Source organism: Salmo salar, chromosome 07 (genome assembly GCF_965601325.2).
Source record: "Salmo salar chromosome 07, fSalSal1, whole genome shotgun sequence".
Taxonomy (NCBI): domain Eukaryota; kingdom Metazoa; phylum Chordata; class Actinopteri; order Salmoniformes; family Salmonidae; genus Salmo; species Salmo salar.
In genome coordinates this window covers 58,758,927-58,783,605 of record NC_138297.1, presented here as the reverse complement: position 1 = coordinate 58,783,605, position 24,679 = coordinate 58,758,927, and the positions used below count along the sequence as shown (strand labels likewise).

General features: G+C 45.0%; 1 protein-coding gene across 7 annotated transcripts in view; it reads right to left on the bottom strand.

Moving 5' to 3' along the window:
- Nucleotides 1–231: 231 nt before the first annotated feature.
- Nucleotides 232–24,679, bottom strand: part of LOC106608917 (plasma membrane calcium-transporting ATPase 1-like) — a 57,641-nt gene continuing 33,193 nt past the window's right edge. For 3 of the 7 annotated variants that reach the window (XM_014207126.3, XM_014207127.3, XM_014207128.3), the window contains 14 exons: nt 23,268–23,482; nt 20,834–21,076; nt 20,194–20,435; nt 19,188–19,425; nt 18,469–18,648; nt 18,047–18,134; nt 17,822–17,928; nt 17,032–17,223; nt 14,785–14,998; nt 13,594–13,805; nt 10,775–10,882; nt 5,763–5,951; nt 4,975–5,067; nt 232–2,787 (listed from right to left, as the gene is read on the bottom strand). In XM_014207126.3, the coding sequence (XP_014062601.1) occupies nt 2,419–2,787; nt 4,975–5,067; nt 5,763–5,951; nt 10,775–10,882; nt 13,594–13,805; nt 14,785–14,998; nt 17,032–17,223; nt 17,822–17,928; nt 18,047–18,134; nt 18,469–18,648; nt 19,188–19,425; nt 20,194–20,435; nt 20,834–21,076; nt 23,268–23,482 (2,690 nt within the window). In that variant the 3' untranslated portion in view covers nt 232–2,418. Of the gene's footprint in view, nt 2,788–4,892; nt 5,068–5,762; nt 5,952–10,774; nt 10,883–13,593; nt 13,806–14,784; nt 14,999–17,031; nt 17,224–17,821; nt 17,929–18,046; nt 18,135–18,468; nt 18,649–19,187; nt 19,426–20,193; nt 20,436–20,833; nt 21,077–23,267; nt 23,483–24,679 lie in introns of all 7 variants that reach the window. The other 4 variants (XM_014207129.3, XM_014207130.3, XM_014207131.3 and 1 more) reach the window with 2 other exon arrangements.

Below are 24,679 nucleotides of genomic sequence, written 5' to 3'. Positions count from 1 at the left end.
TGTGCGCATGCACAGGCTATTTATGAGCCATTTTCATCCAAAATACAGATTAGGATTTATTTTTAAAGTGCACTTGTCCTTTAAGGTGGCCTGTTACGCATGATAAATGAAAAACATGGCTGTATTTAGGCTAAATATCAATTTTTTATTTTTAAAAACCATACACATTACTCGACAAGTTTCAAATGTAAATCCAATCACGATAATCATTTAAATTACTCAAGAAAAACAGACATGAAGTAGTTTTTATTTCCAAATGTTAAGATAAAAAAATAATAATCCATAAAACAGATGGATAAACATTCATTCCCGTTATAAGAAGAATCTACAGAACAAAAACATATGGATTCTTTTTTCTTCCCATTTCAACATTTTGCAATTTCAAGCTGCTTTTTTTATTTGTAAAAACAAGAAACTCATTCCCAAAATATAATTGTCATTGAGCAACTACTGAACATATCCCTCCCTCATCCCCTCCCCTCCCCTCTCTTGGCCCCCTACACCCAGCTAAATTTGGGTGAGAGGTCTAAACAGGTGAGGGATTTAAGTCAGAATCTGCACTCTGCTGCCGAAACAAAAACCACCCAACATGGCTGATAGGCTACTTCACAACATTAAAAATGTGGTAGTATTTTGACCACAGGCCTATATTAAAGCCTAGTCTCTTATTTCATACCATTTGCCACCCTGAGAAAAATATTCTTATCAGAACCAATCACAACCCTTTTTATTGAGTGCCCCACCCCAAATGTTCCAATGTGTAATTTGTGTCAAACCCCAAAACTCTGGTTCAGTAGGTTGAAAGTTATCGTCTGCGTTTCCATAAAAATACAAAGGTACAATTTGTATGGTTGTCTGTATAAAAATGTTCCCAAGGGAGGTGTTATGAAACAAAGTACCCCTGTGCAGTTACCAGTGTATGCCTAGTCTTTTTATTCTTACAAAAATGTACGTGTCAATTCTTTACTTTTTCCAGTATATCAGGTGTCAAAAATATTCTACAAACAAATCATATGCAGCAACATCTATGACTGTAAAAGGGTTTAAAATGTGCACAAACCATAAATTGGGGGGAAATTTAAGTTTTCATAAAAATAAATGAAAATAATTGAATGAAATATGAAAATAATCCACTTGCTTTTATTTTTACCAATACAACATTTTACTACCCAAAGACCAAAAATGTAAAGTTAAAATGTTTTCTTAATTTATAGACTCCGTTTTCAATTCAACCCTTTTCTATGCCTGAGTAAACAAATGTCAATATTGTACATTGGCAGGGACTGAAGTTTCGCTGAGTGAAAAAAAAGACAAGAAAAAACAGAACTGATTCTCAATGTGATGACCAACTGCCAAACTCCCTTTATGAACTCTTAAATGTGAAAAAAAATGACTAGGATTTTAATACCCCTCCCCTTAACCCACAATTAAATGACAAACAGGACTTTTGAGCTTCCCTGTGAACGAGAAAACGGAACATTGAAACTGCTAAAGCAATGAACGTAGTAAATATTTATAGAAATGTGAATGAATAGTCCCTGGTGGTTCTTACTCCTTCCCTCTCCTGTTGAAACTCTCCACCCCCCAATGGACCTCTTCGCTATACAAGCCTTAGTGTTTATCTGTTTGGCTAGAAGGTTTCTATTTATCTACAAATATATAACAAATAAAAATTGCAGGCAAAAATAGTTAAGTTTCAATAGAAACACCCTTTTTTTCCTGAAAATACAGCAGTATCTGAAATAGTCCTCTTATTCAATGTTTTACTCTGTCCCTCATTTTTCTGCATCGTACGTCAGGAAGCTCTTTCGTCTACAAACAGAAAAAAAGTATCTACAAACTTTGTAAACAGACCTGCTTTTTCCAAAAACATAAATAATTAGAAATATTAACAGCCAATGGAGCAGAAAAAACATTTCTGAATGAGCAAGGGCCAAAGACATAAATATACAACACCATTCAGATAAAGAGAAGCTAAAGGTCGTCTTTCATTTCTTACAGCTGATCTTCAAGCCAGGAGGACCACCTCCCCCTCCTCATTAAAATAATATGAATAAAAAAAACAGGTCACTTTCAATCTGAGTCTATATTCACCCCTCTTGCACCAAGAACAACCTAAAAGTTATCAATGAGGGAGGGGTGGAGACAAAAGAAGCCCTCGCATTGACAGAGGGGTATTTTTAAGAACAAAAATAAAATTATAATTAAATAAAAAAATCTAAACCAAACCCTACATTCGAGAATGTTTGCTCGTTTCAGTCCAGCACAAGCTCAGACTATCCGCTCTCCCTTCTACCCCTTCTTTCCTCTTCTCCTCTGCCGTCTCTCCTCCTCAGAGGTGAGCTCCTCGTCGTGGGTAGAAAAGTGGCTGTGGTGGTAGTAGTAGTGGCTGAGGGTGGGGGGGAGGCTGGCTCAGAATTAGAGGGAGGTCTCCAGGCTGTGTAAGGGGCTCCCTGGGGCCGAGGGGGTCCCTGCTGCCTTGTTGCCCTCCACGTAGAGGTGGTTGTTGCCGCTCTCCACTGCATTATTGTTCTGGTTGGGCGAGGGCGTCGGCGAGAGTGACGGGGAAGGAGGGGTAGGCGTGGCGTTGCGGGGGGAGGCGGAGTTGCGCTTGGTGGGGGCATCGTCCTCGGCGTCGGTGTCGTCGATGAGGGGGATGGAGGGCTCCGAGTCCTCTATCCTGAACTCTGGGTGGGTCATGAAGTTGTGGATGGAGCTGCGTGACTCTGGCTTCTCCAGCCCCTCATAGGGGGACAGGGAGCTGCGGAATGCATTCACCACCCGAATCTGTTGGGGGAGGGAGGGTAAGGGGGACACAGTCAGTCTCAACATAGAATCATACACACATATACATTTTCAATTGCAGTTCAAACCATGGACACAAAAAAATGGGGCTGTTTTTAAATGGGTCAATTGTAGTGAGTTTGGGACGGGGGACATGAAAAAACACCATTGATTTTGTTGTGAAATTCTTAACAAGACGTGCAAGTATGCAGTGAGGACTAGTCCCGGAGGCTACAGTCAATCGGTGTGTCGTCAAACCCTGATCACTTTTGTTACCATCTTTCCTTGGACTGAGACTGAGCACTCAGTGGTGGAAGAAACCAGTCAAAAGCTAGTGGGTCGTGGGACATGTCTCTTACCGTCAGCTTTCACACCTCAAGAAAACTCCTCTCGGGATTCAACAAACCATTGAGGAGGAGGGGGGGGGGGGTGGTGGTAGTATTAGTAGTAAAAAACATCACCAAAAAAAATCCAGCTCCAAAAATCCAACCCTCAGTCAAAGTTATTCAAAATTCAAGAAAAATGGAGACATGTTCTGGGGCAATGTTCTGGATGAGAACACATCCATAGAGGACAGAAGCTTGGACACAGACAGGTTACTTGTTTTGGTCATGCTCAGGGTGAGGGAGGTGAGGAGGGTCAGTCACTGATATTGTTGTGGAGAAAACCAAAACTGCAGCAGCCAAGCAGGTGTAAAGCTTATATATAGCTAGATACGCAACAGCACAAGAAACACTCAAACGGACTAGAGACTGAACCCATGCAGAGCAGTGCTACCTTGTGTTCAACAGTAGTAAACCTTTGAGTATAGCCCATGACACATTTCACAGAATCTAAGGAGGAATATGGTTGGAGTCAGTAAGATTCAGGTGCTTTTTGGCTTCATTTTTTGGGGGGGGGGGGAAACAGTGGACACTACACACTGGCTATGAAAGAGGAATATTGAAATAAAAAGTACATCAAATAAATCCTAAATGTTAAGCGTTCTCATCAGCGAAGCACCAGGAAAGAGAGGGTTCATCATTTAGTAGGGAGATGTGGCTTATAACCAAAGAGAGAAATTGAAATTAAAACATGGTCAAGACACTACTCCCTAGTCTCAAAGCCTCTGAAGAAACATCAGTTAATACAATCAATGTCTGCAACTGCAGGTCAGCCAGTCTGAAAGAGACCAGTTGAGTTCACACAGACACACTCCCTGGTAGAGAACAGTTAATACACTCAGAACACATCACAAAGCCCTTCATCTGGGTCTCAGGAAAGAAGGTTCAATTGGGAAGGGACAGCCTTGGTTATTTGCGGGATGCCGAAATTCCATTCCGCAGAGGAGAGGACACAGACATTCCAGGAGCCTCCTGCACACAGTACAGCAGCCCCCGCAATGTTCCACTGATTGTCTATTAGTGGAGCGACAAAGTGGCTAGAATATCCAGACCGACTTAACACTCTGGACTGAACTTCACCCTGGAAAGACCCTGAGAAAGAACCAGTCCGGTCTAAAAATGGGAAAGATCATTCATTATTGGTTAGGCGGCGAACGCTGACCAACGTAACAAAAACATTGACAATATGTTTACATTTGGAGAGAGAAATAACTTGTTGATGCTCAGTCAGAGACAACATCTGTTTTTTTGGGGGGATTTCAGCACTACCATCTACCGTGACCATGGGCTTATACTCAAAACATTTACACAGCTACTATAGAGGGGCCAGAGCAGCGACAAGGCCCACAAGAGCGCTAGTAGCCAGGGGGGCCAGCCAGGGGGAGCACAGCAGCAGACGTGACCAGACAACAACGTCAATCCAACGTTCCTCTAGCTCCTCCCTCCCTCCTCTCCCCCAACCTCTATCTTCAGAGAATGAAGCAGAAGCAGGAACAGAAAACAAGATGACACAGAAAAAGCCCTTAGGACTCGTGGTGACCTTGTGGGTGTTACAGTACATCCATTTACAGCAGTTATGTTACCAAGCAACATGGAAGATGTGGTTGTTTTTTGTATTTTTTGAAGAAAAGGAGGGACAAGTAAGAGTGAATGAATTCAACGTTAGGCGAGAGAGTAGAAGAGGAAGATGTTAGATTTTCATGCACTAAGGAAACACACACTCACACCCCACAGTGGAAGAAGCGGTGTTGGCGTCAGTGGCAGTAGTAGAAAAGGCTACATGTGTAGGGCTAGAAACATTGGTTACATCGTGCTGTTGTTGGCTGGAGGTGGAGGGCTGCCGCCTTAGCTGGCGCTCCTGAAAGGAGCTTCCGCTCTGGAAGGCACTCACTACATCCATCTGCAAGGAATCAGAGAGGGTGACAGGAGAGGATAGAGCCCAGAAACCACAGCAAGAGGAGAGGCGAGAGAGAAAGGGGGAGAGAGAAAGGGCGAGAGAGGCAGAGTGAGAGAGGCGAGCGAGAAAAGGGCGAGAGAACAAGAGGAGACCAAAAGTGGAAGAAACCAGAGAAAGGTGAGAGAAAAAGGCACCAAAATATAATAGAAAGGTATATTTCACCCAACTCAGAGAGATATAGCAGTTGAGAGAGAAAGGGGGTGAAAGGCACTGATCTGAAGGTTTCTCCCCGAGCCTGATCTGACGCTTTACATTTCCTCATTAAAAAAATCATCCCATATTCAAATACCTTTCACACCTGGCCCTTTAAGATACATGTACTTGTATTTGCTCTGCATTTTGTGGTCTTCTCAGTATCACACAAAAGGGGCTTTTCTTCATTGACCATCACATTATCATGTTCAACTTAGCTTGTTAGAAAGCCAGAAATAGAATAGGCAAAAAAAGACCTTGCTTGAGCTTTCCAAAGCAAACAGAAAATCAAAGTCAAAAGAAGGCTTTTCAGGGGAACATGCCAGCTGTTCTCTCAAAGTGCTGAGAGAAAGGGAAAGGGGATGAGAAGTGCGTAGAGTTAACCTTATGGCTTGTGATTCCTCTTTGGTCGACATCGGTGGAGAAGTGGTCAAGGAGGACATTACCTGAGTCTGGATGCGGTTGAGGCCCCTGAACCAGAGGATCTGTCCACGGCGCAGCTCGCGCTCGGCGTGGTCGATCTCCTCCATTTCCTCCATGTCCTCCAGCTCCTCGTCAGGGATCTCCTGCCTCTGGGTGCCGTGGCCGGCAGACTTCAGGAACCTCAGACTTTTGGTGGGGATGGATGAGATCAGCTGGAGGGAGGAGAGGGGCAGAGGGGTTAAGGGCTTATCACAGTCCAAACCGTGTCTGCAATATTGGACCACAAATCCCATCTCTACCACAGAGGACTGACTAACATACAGACAGCAAAGACCCAGGTTACTGGTATATATGCAATGACAGGCTGGACTGCAACAGGTGCCCAACAGGCACCCTCGCACAATGTGCATCTGTTAACCGAACAACCAGTTTCCACAGGAAGTCAGCTCGGAAAAGAAATGTGACTGATGCAAAAGTAATGGGTTGTTGTCTGGTGACTAGGGTTGCAAAGGGTCGGAAACCTTTTCCGGAAATTTTCCATGGGAATTAGGGGAATTTTGCTTAAATTCATTAAAAAAAGTTTGTTTTATAACAGTGAACTTTTTTTGTGGGATACACAAGACAATTCTAGGTCTTGTGGCATATTTTGGTTAAACTATCGCCAATTCAATGGAATTGCAGCCCTCTACATGTGCAGTGCACTCTTCCATCACATGTACAGCTGATTCTCAAGATCTTGCACACTAATGAGATGCTATTGAGCCCACACTACTACACTGTCTGAGCCAAGGACTACATGCTTTCTGGTAGGTTTTGATTACAATACTCGGTGGGGTGAATATATTTTATATGACATTTTTGTTAACGAGTAAAATAGTAGCCTACAGCAAAGTGTGTTTAAATAATTTCTAACCTGTTAATTTCTGCTAGTTAGTTTTTGCTACCATGTGGATTTTAGCTTGCTTGAGCCTGCTAACCGAGGAGTGTTAATTCACCTGTTTCCATACATGTTTCATTTTAAAACATTTATCCTACAAAGGAGTTGTTTAATCTAACTGCTTAACTATTTATCTGTACATGGAATTGTATCTGTTTTTTTACTCATTTCCCCCCCTAATCTTTACAGGAAAATGCCACAGGCACCATCTGATGTGTGGAGACATTTCACTGCAGCTAATGTTGAAGGAAAAGCTGTGTACATTTGCAAATACTGTGCCAAATCATATGTGAAGAATGCAACAAAGATGGAGAATCATCTGGCCAAGTGCATAAAGTTCCCTCAGCGCTCACAACAAACAAGCTCTGACAAAAGTCACTCTACTTCTATTCGAGGTGAAACTTACAAATCAGACACCTTATCGATAGCAACAGCTCATGGTCCTCCTGGAATCAGAAGTTTTTTTGACTCAATGGAGGAACATAGAGAAATGCTGATGAATGTCTTGCTCGAGCTGTGTATGCAACTGGTTCACCTTTGATGCTCACAGGCAATGTGTATCGGAAGAGATTGCTGAATGTTCTTCACCCAGCATACACCCCTCCAACCAGACATGCTTTATCTACTAATTTGCTGGGTGCAGATTTCAACAGAGTTCAAATGAAGGTCAAGCAAATCATAGAAAAGCAGACTGTATTGCAATCATCTCTGATGGGTGGTCGAATGTGTGGGAGACATGGATAATTAACTACATCTCCACCCCTCAACCAGTATTCTACAAGAGAACAAACACAAGGGACAACAGACACACCGGTCTCTACATTGCAGATGAGTTGAAGGCAGTCATCAATGACCTTGGATCACAGAAGGTATTTGCACTGGTGACAGACAATGCTGCGAACATGAAGGCTGCTTGGTCTAAAGTGGAGGAGTCCTACCCTCACATCACACCCATTGGTTGTGCTGCTCATGCATTGAATCTGCTCCTCAAGGAGTCTCTCCAAGAAATGGCCATATCACAGTCTGCCGATATGGACAGCCCCAACAAGAGGATCCTCCTGGATGATGTATTTTGGGAGACACTGTTAAGCAGCCTGAAAACGATAGCAGTAGCTATTGCACGGATTGAGGGAGACAGTGCCTGATGTTCAGACTCCGCTTGCAGATGTAAGAGAACAAATCCGTACTGCCCTGCCCACTTCACTGTTGCTCCAAGCAGAGGAAATTGCAGTTCTGAACTATATCAAAAAGCGTGAAGACCTCTGCCTGAAGCCCATACACGCCGCATCCTGTCTGGTGCAGAGATCAACAACGCCTATGGTGTCATCACTACCGTGTCTCGCCACCTTGGCCTGGATGAGGGCAAGGTTCTTGGCAGTCTGGCGAAGCACACTTCCAAGCAAGGGCTTTGGGATGGAGATGCAATATGGCAGTCGTGCCAACATATCTCATCAGCCACCTGGTGGAAGGGACTTTGGATCTGAGGCTCTTTCTCCTGTTGCCTCCATCATCCTCCAAATCCCACCAACATCAGCCACCTCAGAGCACAACTGGTCCTTGTTTGGGAACACACACACACACACACACACACACACACACAACAGGCTGACCAATACAAGGGTCGAAAAATTGGCGGCCATACGGGCAAACGTTTGGCTTTTTGAGGCTGACAACGAGCCATCCTCAACAAGGTTGGAAAGTGACAGTGAAGATGAGGCCTCAGAGTCTGATGTTCAAGAGGTGGACATTGAGGAAGAAGACATGGAAGCCTGAGAGAAAGACAACCAAAGCTTTAGTTTCTAGACTATCATTTTACAGATGTATGTTGAAAACGTTTTTGGGAGATGCGATGGATCATTGGGGATCATTCAATATTCCATTAATTTTGTTGTTCAGTGAAATCATCCCATGTGAAGAGTCAACTCATTTAATTAAAGTTCAATTCGTAACAAAATATATATTTTTTATTTATATTGGAAGGATTTAATCACTTGCAATTATGCCTACTTATAATAACGAAAAAGGTTTATGTTTCTGTCTCCATATGATATGGTAAATATACTGCTCAAAAAAATAAAGGGAACACTTAAACAACACATCCTAGATCTGAATGAAAGAAATGATCTTATTAAATACTTTTTTCTTTACATAGTTGAATGTGCTGACAACAAAAATAATCAATGGAAATCCAATTTATCAACCCATGGAGGTCTGGATTTGGAGTCACACTCAAATTTAAAGTGGAAAACCACACTACAGGCTGATCCAACTTTGATGTAATGTCCTTAAAACAAGTCAAAATGACGCTCAGTAATGTGTGTGGCCTCCACGTGCCTGTATGACCTCCCTACAACGCCTGGGCATGCTCCTGATGAGGTGGCGGATGGTCTCCTGAGGGATCTCCTCCCAGACCTGGACTAAAGCATCCGCCAACTCCTGGACAGTCTGTGGTGCAACGTGGCGTTGGTGGATGGAGCGAGACATGATGTCCCAGATGTGCTCAATTGGATTCAGGTCTGGGGAACGGGCGGGCCAGTCCATAGCATCAATGCCTTCCTCTTGCAGGAACTGCTGACACTCCAGCCACATGAGGTGTAGCATTGTCTTGCATTAGGAGGAACCCAGGGCCAACCGCACCAGCATATGGTCTCACAAGGGGTCTGAGGATCTCATCTCGGTACCTAATGGCAGTCAGGCTACCTCTGGCGAGCACATGGAGGGCTGTGCGGCCCCCCAAAGAAATGCCACCCCACACCATGACTGACCCACCGCCAAACCGGTCATGCTGGAGGATGTTGCAGGCAGCAGAACGTTCTCCACGGCGTCTCCAGACTCTGTCACGTCTGTCATGTGCTCAGTGTGAACCTGCTTTCATCTGTGAAGAGCACAGGGTGCCAGTGGCAAATTTGCCAATCTTGGTGTTCTCTGGCAAATGCCAAACGTCCTGCACGGTGTTGGGCTGTAAGCACAACCCCCACCTGTGGACGTCGGGCCCTCATACCACCCTCATGGAGTCTGTTTCTGACCGTTTGAGCAGACACATGCACATTTGTGGCCTGCTGGAGGTCATTTTGCAGGACTCTGGCAGTGCTTCTCCTTGCACAAAGGCGGAGGTAGCGGTCCTGCTGCTGGGTTGTTGCCCTCCTACGGCCTCCTCCACGTCTCCTGATGTACTGGCCTGTCTCCTGGTAGCGCCTCCATGCTCTGGACACTACGCTGACAGACACAGCAAACCTTCTTGCCACAGCTCGCATTGATGTGCCATCCTAGATGAGCTGCACTACCTGAGCCACTTGCGTGGGTTGTAGACTCCGTCTCATGCTACCACTCGAGTGAAAGCACCGCCAGCATTCAAAAGTGACCAAAACATCAGCCAGGAAGCACAGGAATTGAGAAGTGGTCTGTGGGCCCCACCTGCAGAACCACTCCTTTATTGGGGGTGTCTTGCTAATTGCCTATAATTTCCACCTGTTGTCTATTCCATTTCCACAACAGCATGTGAAATTTATTGTCAGTGTTGCTTCCTAAGTGGACAGTTTGATTTCACAGAAGTGTGATTGACTTGGAGTTACATTGTGTTGTTTAAGTGTTCCCTTTATTTTTTTGAGCAGTGTATATCCAATGCAAAAATATCTACATTTAAATGGTATTAATATTAATTAGCCTATATTCCCGTTAATTCCCACGGAAAGTTTCCACCTCTGAATATTCCCCAAAATGTGCAACCCTACTGGTGACAAAGCAATGTTTGGTCTGTGGTCATGTCCGGCCAGTTACTTGCTAGGTCAGCATCACAAAATGCACAACTAATGACATCACAATCAACAACGTAAAAAAACCCCCCCAAAAAACAGGAGAAGGTCAACAGGAAATTGTAATACAATAGACATTTCAGAAATAACATGACAGAGCTCAAATCAGGAATTCTAGATCCTTCTATAAAAATCATCCAACTAGCCATTTCAATACAGTGTGGCAATTCAGCTACCCAACACAGCCACATTGGGGCAGTAGTGTATCCCTGACGGATGGAGCCTTGTTGGAAAGTTACAGGTGACGCACTTGCAGCTCACTGTGTGTGTGTGTGGGTCTTCTTACCTGACCCCAGAGGAGACTGCTAAAGCCCAGAAAGGTACACCATAGCCACTGGTCGATGCTCAGGCCCACGCAGCTGAAAGGTTTGCCTCCCCACTGCACTATGACTATCTGAGAGGCCGGAGAGGAAAGAAACAGAGGTCAAGCTCATTTTCATTCATGGTTTCTTGGTTTGCTGGTAATTCCATTTGACAGATATGCGTGTTACAGCGGGTTTCATGTGAACCATGTATGAACATGGTTTGGGTTTCGTTTTTCTTCATTCTTTATTTATCCAGGTGAGAGCCATTGAGATGACTCATTTAAGGGAGCCCTGGCCTTCTTATATATGGGGAAGAATCTATATTCTTCCAGAAATGGACCCCCTTTCCTATACAAGCGTACTACTTTTGTAGCCTGCAGTCAGGCCAAATGTAGTGACCTATATAAGGAATAGGGTGCCATTTCAGACAGACCCATCTTCCCTAAACATCTGAAACCCTCTTCTAAGTGTATCTTAAATTAACCCCTAGCGCTGGCTTTGCTGATCACTACTTTAATGAGGGAAAAATGTACTCACTACGACTGTGATATGTAGAGGTCGACCGATTATGATTTTTCAACGCCGATACTGATTATTGGAGGACCAAAAAAAGACGTAATTTGTAATAATGACAATTAAAATAAGTGTTCATTCAGTATTGTTGTAACTTAATACATCAATAAAATCAATTCAGCCTCAAATAAATAATGAAACATGTTCAATTTGGTTTAAATAATGCAAAAACAAAGTGTTGGAGAAGAAAGTAAAAGTGCAATATGTGCATTGTAAAAAAGCTAACGTTTAAGTTCCTTGCTCAGAACATGAGAACATATGAAAGCTGGTGGTTCCTTTTAACATGAGTCTTCAATATTCCAAGGTAATCAGTTTTAGGTTGTAGTTATTATAGGAATTATAGGACTATTTCTCTCTATACCATTTGTATTTCATATACCTTTGACTATTGGATGTTCTTATAGGCACTTTAGTATTGCCAGTGTAACAGTATAGCTTCCGTCCCTCTCCTCGCTCCTACCTGGGCTCGAACCAGGAACACGTCGACAGCCACCCTTCGAAGCAGCGTTACCCATGTAGAGCAAGGGGGAAAAACTACTCCAAGTCTCAGAGCGAGTGTCGTTTGAAACGCTATTAGCGCGCACCCAGCTAACTAGCTAGCCATTTCACATCGGTTACACCAGCCTAATCTTGGGAGTTGACAGGCTTGAAGTCATAAACAGCGCAATGCATTGCAAAGGGCTGCTGGCAAACGCACGAAAGTGCTGTTTGAATGAAAGCTTACGAGCCTGCTGCTGCCTACCATCGCTCAGTCAGACTGCTCTATCAAATCATAGACTTAATTATAATATAATAAACACACAGAAATACGAGCCTTAGGTCATTAATATGGTCGAATCCGGAAACTATCATCATCTCGAAAACAAAACGTTTATTTTTTCAGTGAAATACGGAACCGTTCCGTATTTTATCTAACGGGTGGCATCCCTAAGTCTAAATGTTACATTGCACAACCTTCAATGTTATGTCATAATTACGTAAAATTCTGGCAAATTAGTTCGCAACGAGCCAGGCGGCCCAAACTCGTGCATATACCCTGACTCTGCGTGCAATGAACGCAAAATGACAATTTCACCAGGTTAATATTGCCTGCTAACCTGGATTTCTTTTAGCTAAATATGCAGGTTTAAAAATATATACTTCTGTGTATTGATTTTAAGAAAGGCATTGATGTTTATGGTTAGGTACAATCATGCAATGATTGTGCTTTTGTTAAATCATCCCCCGCTTGGCAAAGTCGGCTGTCTTTGTTAGGAAGAAATAGTATTCACAGTTCGCAACGAGCCAGACAGTCCAAACTGTTGCATATACCCTGACTCTGTTTGCAAGAGAAGTGACACATTTTCCCTAGTTAAAAGAAATTCATGTTAGCAGGCAATATTAAATAAATATGTAGGTTTAAAAATCTATACTTGTGTATTGATTTTAAGAAAGGCATTGCTGTTTATGGTTGGAGCAACGTGTACCTAAGTGATTATATGCAACGCAGGACAGGCTAGATAAACTAGTAATATCGTCAACTATGTGTAGTTAACTAGTGATTATGATTGATTGATTGTTTTTTTATAAGATAAGTTTAATGCTAGCTAGCAACTTACCTTGGCTTCTTACTGCATTTGCATAACAGGCAGGCTCCTCGTGGAGTGCAATGTAAAGCAGGTGGTTAGAGCATGGGACTAGTTAACCGTAAGGTTGCAAGATTGAATCCCCGAGCTGACGAGGTAAAAATCTGTCGTTCTGCCCCTGAACAAGGCAGTTAACCCACCGTTCCTAGGCCGTCATTGAAAATAAGAATGTGTTCTTAACTGACTTGCCTAGTTAAATAAAGGTTAAAAAAAGTATATATCTAAAAAAAAAAATATATAATAATAATAAAAAAAAAAATTGTAGTATTATTTGTTTTTTTTTAAATAAAAAATAAAATAAAAATAATATATATATTTTTTTAAATCGGCCCGGCGTCCAAAAATACCGATTTCCGATTGTTATGAAAACTTGAATCGGCCCCAATTAATCGACCATTCCGATTAGTCGGTCAACCTCTAGTGATATGTGGTTGTCTCACCTAGCTAACTGAAGACAAATCCACTAATTGTAAGTCGCTCTAGACAACAGCGTCTGCTAAATGACCAAAACATTTTTTTTTAAATGGTGTCTGTTAAAAGCAGTGAGCAACTCCAGCAGGCAGACATGCTACAGTCTGAAGACACTAGACACTAAGTGTTACCTGGATGATAAAGGTGCCAAAGACGATGGAGCAGAAGATGAGGTTGTTGAAGATGCCGTCGAAGACGTTGCGCTCGCCGTGGATCTTTCTGGCGTTGATCTCGTTGAAGAGCTGCAGGAGGACGAAGGTGTTGAAAATAATGGTGTAGTGCTCTGAGGGAGGCGAGTGGAGGGGTGCATACCGCCCGCTGTCGATGTCAAAGATCTGCTCACCTGGGAGGGGGAGGAGAGAGATAGAGAGGAGAGAGAGAAGAGAGATAAACAGGGGGAGGTGAAGTGTTGACCTACTACCTTTTTAAAAATATCTTTATTTTAGCTAGATCACGTGTCAAACTCATTTCACAGAGGGTGTCTGCGGGTTTTTGCTCCTCCCTTGTACTTGACTGACGAATTAAGGTCACTAATTAGTAAAGAACTCCCCTCACCTGGTTGTTTAGGTCTTAATTGAAAGGAAAAAACTAAAACCTGCAGACACTAGGCCCTCTGTGGAATGATTTAAAGGTAGACTCAGCGTTATGATGTAGATGCAGAAAGGAAACAGTATAGTGGGTCAATTTCCACAACGACTAACAACGTTGAAGCATAAGGCTCAACTTCACCGCTGTTTTGGTCCGGTGGCTACCTCGCACTAACAGCGTTAAAACGAACCCTTGCACATGTGCAGATACTGTGTGAGAGCGAAGTGCTGCATCTTGCTCATCAAAATATCTGTGCCGCTGCTCGTGGCAGTCCCATTGAGATCAGAACACCTCTTAGACATCAAATGATCAGCAAATTTCACTTAAACTTCCAAATGTTCTCAGCCTTCTGCCGACTGAGGTTAATCTCACATTGGACAGTGAAATGTGTTGTTTTGCAGGGTCAACCATAGTAGTACGCGCCCCTGGAGCAAATTAAGGTTAAGTGCCTTGCTCAAGGGCACAGCGTCAGGTTCTTCACCTTGTCGGCTCGGGTATTTGAACAAGCGACCTTTCGGTTACTGGCCCAACACTCTAAACGCTAGCCTCCCTGCCGCCCTAGTTAAGGTGGTAGTAAAGGTGACACCATCAGAGAGCCAGTCGATCAAGACCGCCTCATACCCATGTGAAATTCCATGGCATATGGTAAGCCGTTTCAGCTCAGTGTGCAATTAAAGTGAGATGCAGAGAATGGAAAACACACACGCTTCTACACAGACACACTAGTCCTTTACCTACGAAGAGCAGGGTGAAGATGATGATGAGCTGGTAGACTCCGTGGCCAAGGATGTTCTTCATCATGGTGCGGGAGATGAGGGGCTTGTTGCGGCCATACGGCTTCCTCAGCAGTAGAGACTCAGTGGGGGGCTCAGTGGCCAGGGCCAGGGAGGCAAAGGTGTCCATGATCAGGTTTACCCACAGCATCTGGACAGCTTTCAGAGGAGAGTCCTGGAGGGAGAGAGGGTGGTAGGAAAAGGATAGGGGGAGACAGAGGGAAGGGAGTGGAAAGAGGAGAGATACAGAAAGGGGGGCAGAGCAGGACAGAGTGAGAAAGGGAAAAAAGAAAAGGATTACTCATGCAGTCAGTACTACTTACATAACATCCTCCACACTATCCCAACGTCAGACTGTAGACACACTGCACAAATCCAACCAACGCATTCAAAGAAGTACAGGCCATAACACGAAGAGCAAATGCTGCCTGAGCAGTGATCATTGAAAGCTAAAAGACTTCAGTAGCCCACACACTGCTCAGAAATGACACACAAGTAGCTATACAGGTGTCCACTTGCTGACTCACCAGAGCTACTCAGGCTCCAGTAGAGGCAAACCACTTCATACCAGCAGAGGAGCTAGCGAGCTACATACATCTATATACACATTGACAGCTTAGCATGCTAGCAGAGCAGTTAGCTTCATACATTGTGCAGCTTAGCATGCTAGCAGAGTGGCTAGCTACACACAGGTAAACACATTAGCATTTACACTAGCATTCAGTGTGTGTGTGTGTGTGTGTGTGTGTGTGTGTGTGTGTGTGTGTCTCTTGACCCGTGTGGCCGTCTAGTAAATGCTCAGCCACTCATCATCTCAAAATTACAGCACTGTTGGATAATGCACACAGCTCAGGCCCGGAGTTTTAAATAGCTGTTTGTTCCGTTTCTATTGCAGGCCCATTTACCATTGTTTTACGCCTGGATGAGCACTAATTTGGTGGCTGCTGTGACCGACAGGTCAAATAGGGGCGGATGATTGCTACCTCTAGTCAGAGAGAACCTGAAAAGCAGCTCTGATCCAATGGAATACATTAGAATAAATTGGTTGCTCCATTTTGTACTGCCTCAGTCATTGTGGACACACACACACACACACACACACACACACACACACAGATCATAGACTGCAGACATAGGTGACCAATCTTGCCATTCAAGCTAAGGGAGGATAGATCCTGGTGCTGCTCCTAAGAACCAAACCCTCTATTCCCTCTACAATGTCCCCTCTGAATGCAAATCAAATCCAAGAGCACAGCGCTTCGCTTTTCTCCACATCACATACTATGAGTCATATCAACGCGCGACAGAGCTGGTGTGCTGTGCTCTGCTTGTTTCAGCAGAAGGTGGGGGCGGGAGAGGAGAGGAGCAGGTGTGTGTGACAGTCTGTGTGAGGCATGGAGGGAGAGAAAGTAGCCAAACCGACACGCGCTAGTTAGATAAACTATGGCAGCAACAAGTTTGTCTATCATACCATCTGGTAGTGCCCGACTTGAATGCATCAAATTGTTGTAAAGAAGCTAGATAGCTAACATAGTCAGGCTGATTGAGACTGTTTTGCTGCGCTCCCCGTACCTGGTCTACAACACCATTCATATTTAACAGCCTACCTGCTGGTTGATCATTGTAGCCTACTGCTTCTCATTTGGCCATCTTCATTCAGTCATTTTAATTCCATTTGGCATTGATTAGAAATGTCCCACTTCACTTGCTACACTGATTGACTAGAAGCTACATGTGAAACGGATGTGTAGGCTACATGTGAGTCGTTTTTACGGGGCGCACTCATAACTGTCATAAAACTGTTTTATTAAAAAATAAATAATGCATTTTTTTCTCATTTAACCTTTATTTAACTAGGCAAGTCAGTTAAGAACAAATTCTTATTTGACTAGGAACAGTGGGTTAACTGCCTTGTTCAGGGGCAGAACGACAGATTTTTACCTTGTCAGCTTGGGGAGTCGATCTAGCAACCTTTCGGTTACTGGCCCAACGCTCTAACCACTAGGCTACCTGCCACCCCAATGGTCTATCTTGTAAGCTATGTAGCAATGTCACAGACAATTTTATTTAATTTCAGACAAATCTTTTTCATTATTAAAGTAGGCCTATATTCTTCTAACAAATGAATACTCTCCCAAGTAACGGAATACTATCATCCGGTGGGATATCTGCATAAGCGTGCCCATCCCTAGTTTGTGTGTGTGTTACCTGCGTGATGCAGGCGCCGGTGAAGGCCACGATGACGGCCACTACGTTAACGGTGAGCTGGAACTGGAGGAACTTGGAGATGCTGTCGTAGACGTTGCGGCCCCACATCACCGCCTTGACGATGCTGCTGAAATTGTCGTCCGTCAGGATGATGTCAGAGGCCTCCTTGGCCACGTCTGTGCCGGCGATACCCTGCAAGTGACACACACACATTAAGTTCTATATTAAAGTTGTGCAGAGCCCTCCGCTCTGGACACACATATTTCTCTCCCAGGAGACAAGGGTTCAATCCCCACTCCAAACCTTCATACCATTCTTCATATCCCCGTCTACCCCTCTGTCAACTCATAACGGTCTCATTAAGAGAAACAAGAGTTCGATATTCAAGTAGTCGTAGCCCTATACACATGTAATTGCGGTGCAGTACGTTTGTTGTTACTGTTGATATGTGCCGATATATGACGGCCATTGGTCACTACAGAGTGTGATGTTATCAGTCACATCTTTCTGTCTTTTTTACGCATGATACATTCATTGTGTCGCTTTGTAAACATGCAGTACATTACAGCCATAAAGTTTACAATGCCATGTTTAAAACCCAACATCGTGTTTGACTCCCCATATAAAAGTGCAGATTAAAGTTCCATCATGATCGTTATCTGGACTTGTGACGATATGCCTCACGGTTATCTGGACAGTATGAGTTGGCATACAATACGGGCAATCATTTACAGCCAACTAGTATCAACATGTTACTTTCTGATACGACTGGCAGAGAAATGAGACTCACCATGGCGAAGCCGACATCAGCTTTCTTCAAGGCGGGCCCGTCGTTGGTGCCGTCTCCTGTGACTGCTACTACCTGCCTCTGTTCTAAGACCGTACTGTCGATGATACCTGGGGGGAGAGAAAAGAAACTTACCAAATAAGACATTTGAAATGACAGATTTCAGGACACTGTGACTTGTGAAAATGACATTTTTCATTTTCATCCTGAAAGAGCAAAGCGAAGTACCTTTGACTAATGTGTGCTTGTCGGTGGGTGAGGATCGTGCAAGTACTCGGAGTTTGGGCCAGATCTTATCAATGCGCTCTTGTTCAATCTAGAAGGGAAAAATTAGACTAATTAGCCTACAATCCCTATTCTTCATTTATTTACCATGTTGTTAGCTTGTTCCATTAGTCCATCAGGGCCAACTAACCCTACTAGGTTTATTAACACTGAAGTACAATGTCAAACAGGGTTGTGTTCATTAGGGCACGCAATGGAAAAAGGTCTCAAACCTTTTGCAATGGGAAATGAAAATAAGTATTTCTTATTGTACAAGCCCAGGTAGTCTCTCCCTGTTTCAATCCATTTTCTTCCGTTTGGTGATAATGAACACGACCTAGTTGATTGTGTTTTGGTGTAAAGGCACGACAATATATTTAACCCACCTCTCCCTTCTCGTTGCGGATCCGTCGGTTGAACTCCTTGCCTTCCATGCACAGGAACTCGTCTCCGGGCTGCAGGATGCCGCACTTGGTGGCGATGGCACGGGCCGTGTTGATGTTGTCCCCGGTTACCATGCGTACCGTGATCCCGGCACGCTGACATTTCTTGATGGCGTCCGGGACCTGGAGGGGCAGAGAGAGAGAGAGAGAGAGGTGTTAGTGTGACTGACTGGCTGCGAATTCCGGGTTTCCTGACAGCTGCAGGACGGTCCCAGCTTGCAGAGCTCAAGCCTAGGCATCAGCTCAGGGAGTGTACACAAGTCTTCAGGTCTCGGGTAAGGTCACTGTACAAGCAAACCACTTCTGTTCCATAGGGAACAAGTCATCCTCAATACGCCATCTGGTTGCAATGGGTCTTTAACCATCACAGGAGCTGTTGATAGACCATGTGTGAGGCTGACAGAGACGAACCATTAACTAGGACCCAGAGTTGTTCCTAGTCAGAGGCCTCTCTGAATGTCACATATCTATACTGATAAGAACACACTTCGGGGTCAATGGAAATGTCAATAACACAATAACTCTGACATTTGCATACAACTGTGTGGAGAGGCTTGCTTCCTTTTCACTAGCCTCATGCCCTAGAAGCCTCCACTGTACTCCACTGTATCTTTGCTAATGTCAGTCTGCTTGTTTTGTTTGACTGTGGTCCATAAACTCACCTCGGGTCTGACTGGGTCCTCGATGCCCACCACACATACACAGGTCAGGCTGGTGAGGATGTCATTCTCCTGGTCCCAGTCAGGCTCGCCCTCCGAGACAGGGAAGTCGCGGTAGGCCAGGCAGATGGTGCGCAGGCCCTCTGAGGCCATGGGCTCAATCACCTTTTTCACCATGTCCTCTCTGTCCCGGGGACGAAACACCTTGGTCTCGCCACTCGCCGTCAGAAGCTTAGAACACCTGGTGGTGGGGGACAGAGCGAGAGATGGACAGAGCGAGAGGGGGGGACAGAGCGAGAGGGGGGGACAGACAGAAAGCGACAGAGACGGGTGTGATGTGGTTAGACCCAGCAGGAAGCCTGTTTCTCTGACTTCGTCCCAAACGGCACCCTAATCCCTACATAGTGCATTACATTTGACCTGACCCTATTGGTGGGTAAAAGGGAGGCGTGTTTAGAGCCATTTGGGAAGGCTTAGACTCATTTCTCCGGGCCTGTTTTTAAGAAGCTATGTTAAGGGGCTTGGTGGGATGCACTTGAACTACTTAGCGCCTAAGCCGAAAACAATGCCTTTGCAAGCCTGCCTGGCCACCTAGAACCCATGTTAAGCTCTTTCAATGAGAGGTGCTTAGTGCTCTGCTAATTGTGTGCCATCCACTACAAAACCAAAGTTGTTCCATGTTTGTATGAGGTGATAACTTGTACACTATCGGTAGATAATATCATTGGCTATATATGCCACTTAGCAGACCCGGTTGTCCAAACTAACTTACTGAATGCATACATTTTAGTATGTGTGTGATCCATGTGGAAATTGAACCAACAACCTTGGCATTGCTAGCACAACGCTCTTTCCAACTGAGCCCCACAGGACAATAGAATCAATACAGGGACTTAGATGTACACCAATTTACACTTAGTTTACCATTGATATCAATGTCTGACTAGTTAAGATTCACCCCATACTGAATACTGAGAGCAGCTTGATTTAGCTTGAAACCCAAACCTACTTCTTGAGGAGGATCTCGGAGGCTCCCTTGCTGAACATGCGGAAGCTCCCGTCGGCGTTCTTCAGCACGGTGCTCATGGACTTCCTGCAGGAGTTGAAGGTGTAGACCTTGTAGAGCTTCTCCTCAGGGATCTCGTTGCGGATGGCCTGGTAGTCACGCTTCAGGTCATTAGCGAAGCCCAGCAAGGCACATTCGGTTTTGTTGCCCACCTGGCGCGGCAGACCACCTTCCTTCTCTGGAGACTGGTTACAGAGAGAGACACACCAAGTATCACGTAAGGGTTGTGTTCAGTTGGCACAAAATGCAAGAAACCGGTAACCAAAGGGAGTGCAATGAGGTACCATCTGAACTTGCCCAATTATAAAAGCTTGTCTTCCGTTGTAAAATGTTTTGCTACGGCATGGCCTAATGATTAGGACCCAGGTCACGTTGGAAGCTATTAACATTCAGTCATCTCATACTAATGATTTGTTACTGACATGACATTTACAAGCAAAACTCCTACCCCCACATTTAATCAATTAAATCGTCAACAACGTTACTCTAAACCCATCGATAGTGCACATCGATAGTGCACACACACACATGCCTGTGCAGTACTCCTGGACAGACCACCATTTCTCGAAGCAACCTCCCTTACCATAATGTTGGTGGTGTAGGCGCTGTTGACGCTGATGCCCAGGACAAGGATGTCCATGATGGCGGCGGGGACGAGCTGGGGCTCAGGCACGTTGCGGTAGTGCTTGTCGGCCACGTAGGCCTGCACCACCGTCATGCGGTTCATGGTCAGCGTGCCCGTCTTGTCCGAGCAGATGGCCGTAGCGTTGCCCATGGTCTCACAGGCGTCCAGGTGACGCACCAGGTTGTTGTCTTTCATCATTTTCTGTTAGGAAGAAGACGGGGGGGGAGAAGGGGAGACATCATGAAAAAGGTCATTGAATTAAATATGAGCTGCAGAAGGTAAATATGAGCTGCTGAGGGGGGGTCAAAGCCTAAAAATAGAAAGGGACGGTTTAACTAAGCTTTTCCATTCAACAGTACTGCAGTGGCATCCTCTCCTCTCTGCATCAAAAGCTGCTGTAGATTCTAAGTCTACAGCGGTGTGAGTGGGCTGGATAACGCCTTAAATACTGGTCTTCCAGGGCTAGGGTCTACTACTGATATTACTAATCAACCTGTTGGACCAACAACTCCAGTTAGAAGGATCATGACACAGCCAACTGGCTTTAATGTATCATGGAAGGCTAGCCTCTTAAAGCTACAGTCTTGGCTAAGTGAAGGGTTAACTGGCTGAGGGCTAACCTACTTTGTAAGCGAATAAAGCTTGAGTTAACAAGTAAAGCTCGTTGGCAGTGCGGGTCTGTTCACACTGCTCGCGGTAAAAAGCTACACCAGGAAGTTAACTGATGAATTGTAACCTTGCACAGCCACAATGGCTGGGCGATATGGTCTATGTTTTCAAACTTATTGGTGAGTCATGATATACACTATATATACAAAAGTATGTGGTCACCCCTTCAAATTTGTGTATTCTGCTATTTCAGCCACCCATGTTGCTGACAGGTGTATACAATTGAGCACACCGCCATGCAATCTCCATAGACAAACACTGACAGTAGAATGGCCTTACTGAAAAGCTCATTGACTTTCGACGTGGCACCGTCATAGGATGCCACCTTTCCAACATGTCAGTTCATCAAATTTCTGCCCTGCTAGAGCTGCCCCAGTCAACTGTAAGTGCTGTTATTGAAGTGGAAACGTCTAAGAGCAACAACAGCACAGCCGCGAAGTGGTAGGCCACACAAGTTCACAAAACGGGACCGCCGAGTGCTGAAGCACGTAAAAATCAGCTGTCCTCGGTTGCAACACTCACTACTAGGTTCCAAACTACCTCTGGAAGCAACGTCAGCATAAGAACTGTTAGTCGGGAGCTTCATGAAATGGGTTTCCATGGCCGAGCAGCCGCACACATGCCTAAGATCACCATGCGCAATGCCAAGCGTCGGCTGGAGTAGTGTAAACACGTTCTCTGGAGTGATGAATCACGCTTCACCATCTAGCAGTCCGACGGATGAATCTGGGTTTGGCGGATGCCAGGAGAACGCTACCTGCCCCAATACATAGTGCCAACTGTAAAGTTTGGTGGAGGAAGAATAATGGTCTGGGGCTGTTTTTCATGGTTCGGGCTAGGCCACTTCGTTCCAGTGAAGGGAAATCTTAATGTGACAGCATACAATCATATTCGATATGATTCTGTGCTTCCAACAGTTTGGGGAAGGCCCTTTCCGGTTTCAGCATTACAACACCCCCGTGCAAAGCGGGGTCCATACAGAAATGGTTTGTTGAGATCAGTGTGGAAGAACTTAACTGGCCTGCACAAAGCCCTGATCGAACACATTTGGGATGAATTGGAATGCCAACTGGGAGACAGGCCTAATCGCCCAACATCAGAGCCAGACCTCACTAATGCTCTTGTGGCTGAATGGAAGCAAGTCCCCTTAACAATGTTCCAACATCTAGTGGAAAGCCTTCCCAGAAGAGTGGAGGCTGTTATAGCAGCAAAGGGGGACCAACTCCATATTAATGCCCATGATTTTGGAATGAGATGTTTTGAGAAAATTGTATTTTTTTCATCAAATAAGCTTTGCCGTCAATACACTGCATTTCAAGCAGTCAGGAATAATCTAATGATACCGAAGCTAAATATAAGCCTTCCACAACCATAATACCCAGTAATTATTTAATACAAATAGTTTAACTTGCTTTTATGCAATAATCACTGATCTGGCTTACAAAAATTGCATTTTCATAACAAATGCAACTAGAACAATGCATAATGCACATCCACTAATAATGACTAACTTCTGACAACAGGCATTATAGAAACCCAACAGGTCTCATAAATAATCTCTCAAGCACAGGTGCTAGTGAGTAGCCAGCTAATCTTTATATTTACTCCATATATCGTCCAGCCCTAACAGACACTCCATATTCGGACAACTACAACCAATAAAATGGCTTATTGTCTGGTGTAGTGTTTTTGCCGCAGACCCTGAGGCGGAAGGGGAACCTACTTTGACGGAGTAGGCCAGGGAGATGGTGACGGCCAGGGGAAGACCCTCGGGGACGGCCACCACCAGCACGGTGACGCCGATGATGAAGAACTTGACGAAGAACTGGACGTAGATGGGCGTGCAGTCCTTGTGCCAGGGCAGGCCCTGCACCCAGAAGGTGTCCACCACGAACAGCACCACCAGGATGATGACCGTGATGGCAGACATCACCAGGCCTAGAGAGAACACAGTAGTGAGACTCTTCATCTACAATATAATCAACAGGAGTGTAATCATTACGCCCATTCTGTTGCCAAAACGTTTACCGTCAACGGAAAATGTTTTGCAACCAAAACTAAAGTTTCTATTGGACAAATTAAGGTACAACCCTCACGGTTTGGTTCTGTTTGTTTCCGTTTGGTTCTTAAACAGTTTCCGATGCAAGAGGTAATGACTACACCCCAGGTCTTCCTACTAGACTACAGAGTACTGACCAGAACCTGAACCTGAGAGAGACACAGAGAGAGAGACAGAGAGAGACACAGAGAGAGAGACACAGAGAGAGAGACACAGAGAGAGAGACACAGAGAGAGAGACACAGAGAGAGAGACACAGAGAGAGAGACACAGAGAGAGAGAGACACAGAGAGAGAGAGAGACAGAGAGAGAGACAGAGAGAGAGACAGAGAGAGACACAGAGAGAGACACCCCAGATCTTCCTACTAGACTACAGAGTACTGACCAGAACCTGAGAGAGACACAGAGAGAGACACAGAGAGAGACACAGAGAGAGACACAGAGAGAGACACAGAGAGAGACACAGAGAGAGACACAGAGAGAGACACAGAGAGAGACACAGAGAGAGACACAGAGAGAGACACAGAGAGAGACACAGAGAGAGACACCCCAGATCTTCCTACTAGACTACAGAGTACTGACCAGAACCTGAACCTGAGAGAGACACAGAGAGAGACACAGAGAGAGACACAGAGAGAGACACAGAGAGAGAGACAGAGAGAGAGACAGAGAGAGACACAGAGAGAGGACACCCCAGATCTTCCTACTAGACTACAGAGTACTGACCAGAACCTCAGAGAGAGCGAGACCGCAAAAAAGAGGAAGAGAGAGCGACAGCGAGAGATAGCGACAGGGGGAGAGAGCAACAGGGGGAGAGAGCAGGGGGGAAGAGCAGGGGGAAGAGCGAGAGAGCGGGCAAGAGGGAGAGCACGAGAGAGAGGGGGAGAGCGCGAAAGTGAGTGCGAGAGAGAGGGGGGAGAGAGACAGCGAAACAGCGGAGAGCGAGCGACAGCGCAACAGCGAGCGAGAGCGCGACATCGAGAGCGACAGCGAGAGAGCGCCAGCGTGACATTGAGAGTGCCAGAAAGAGCGACAGCGAGAGAGTGAGCGACAGCGTGAGAGAGCGAGAGAGAGCGA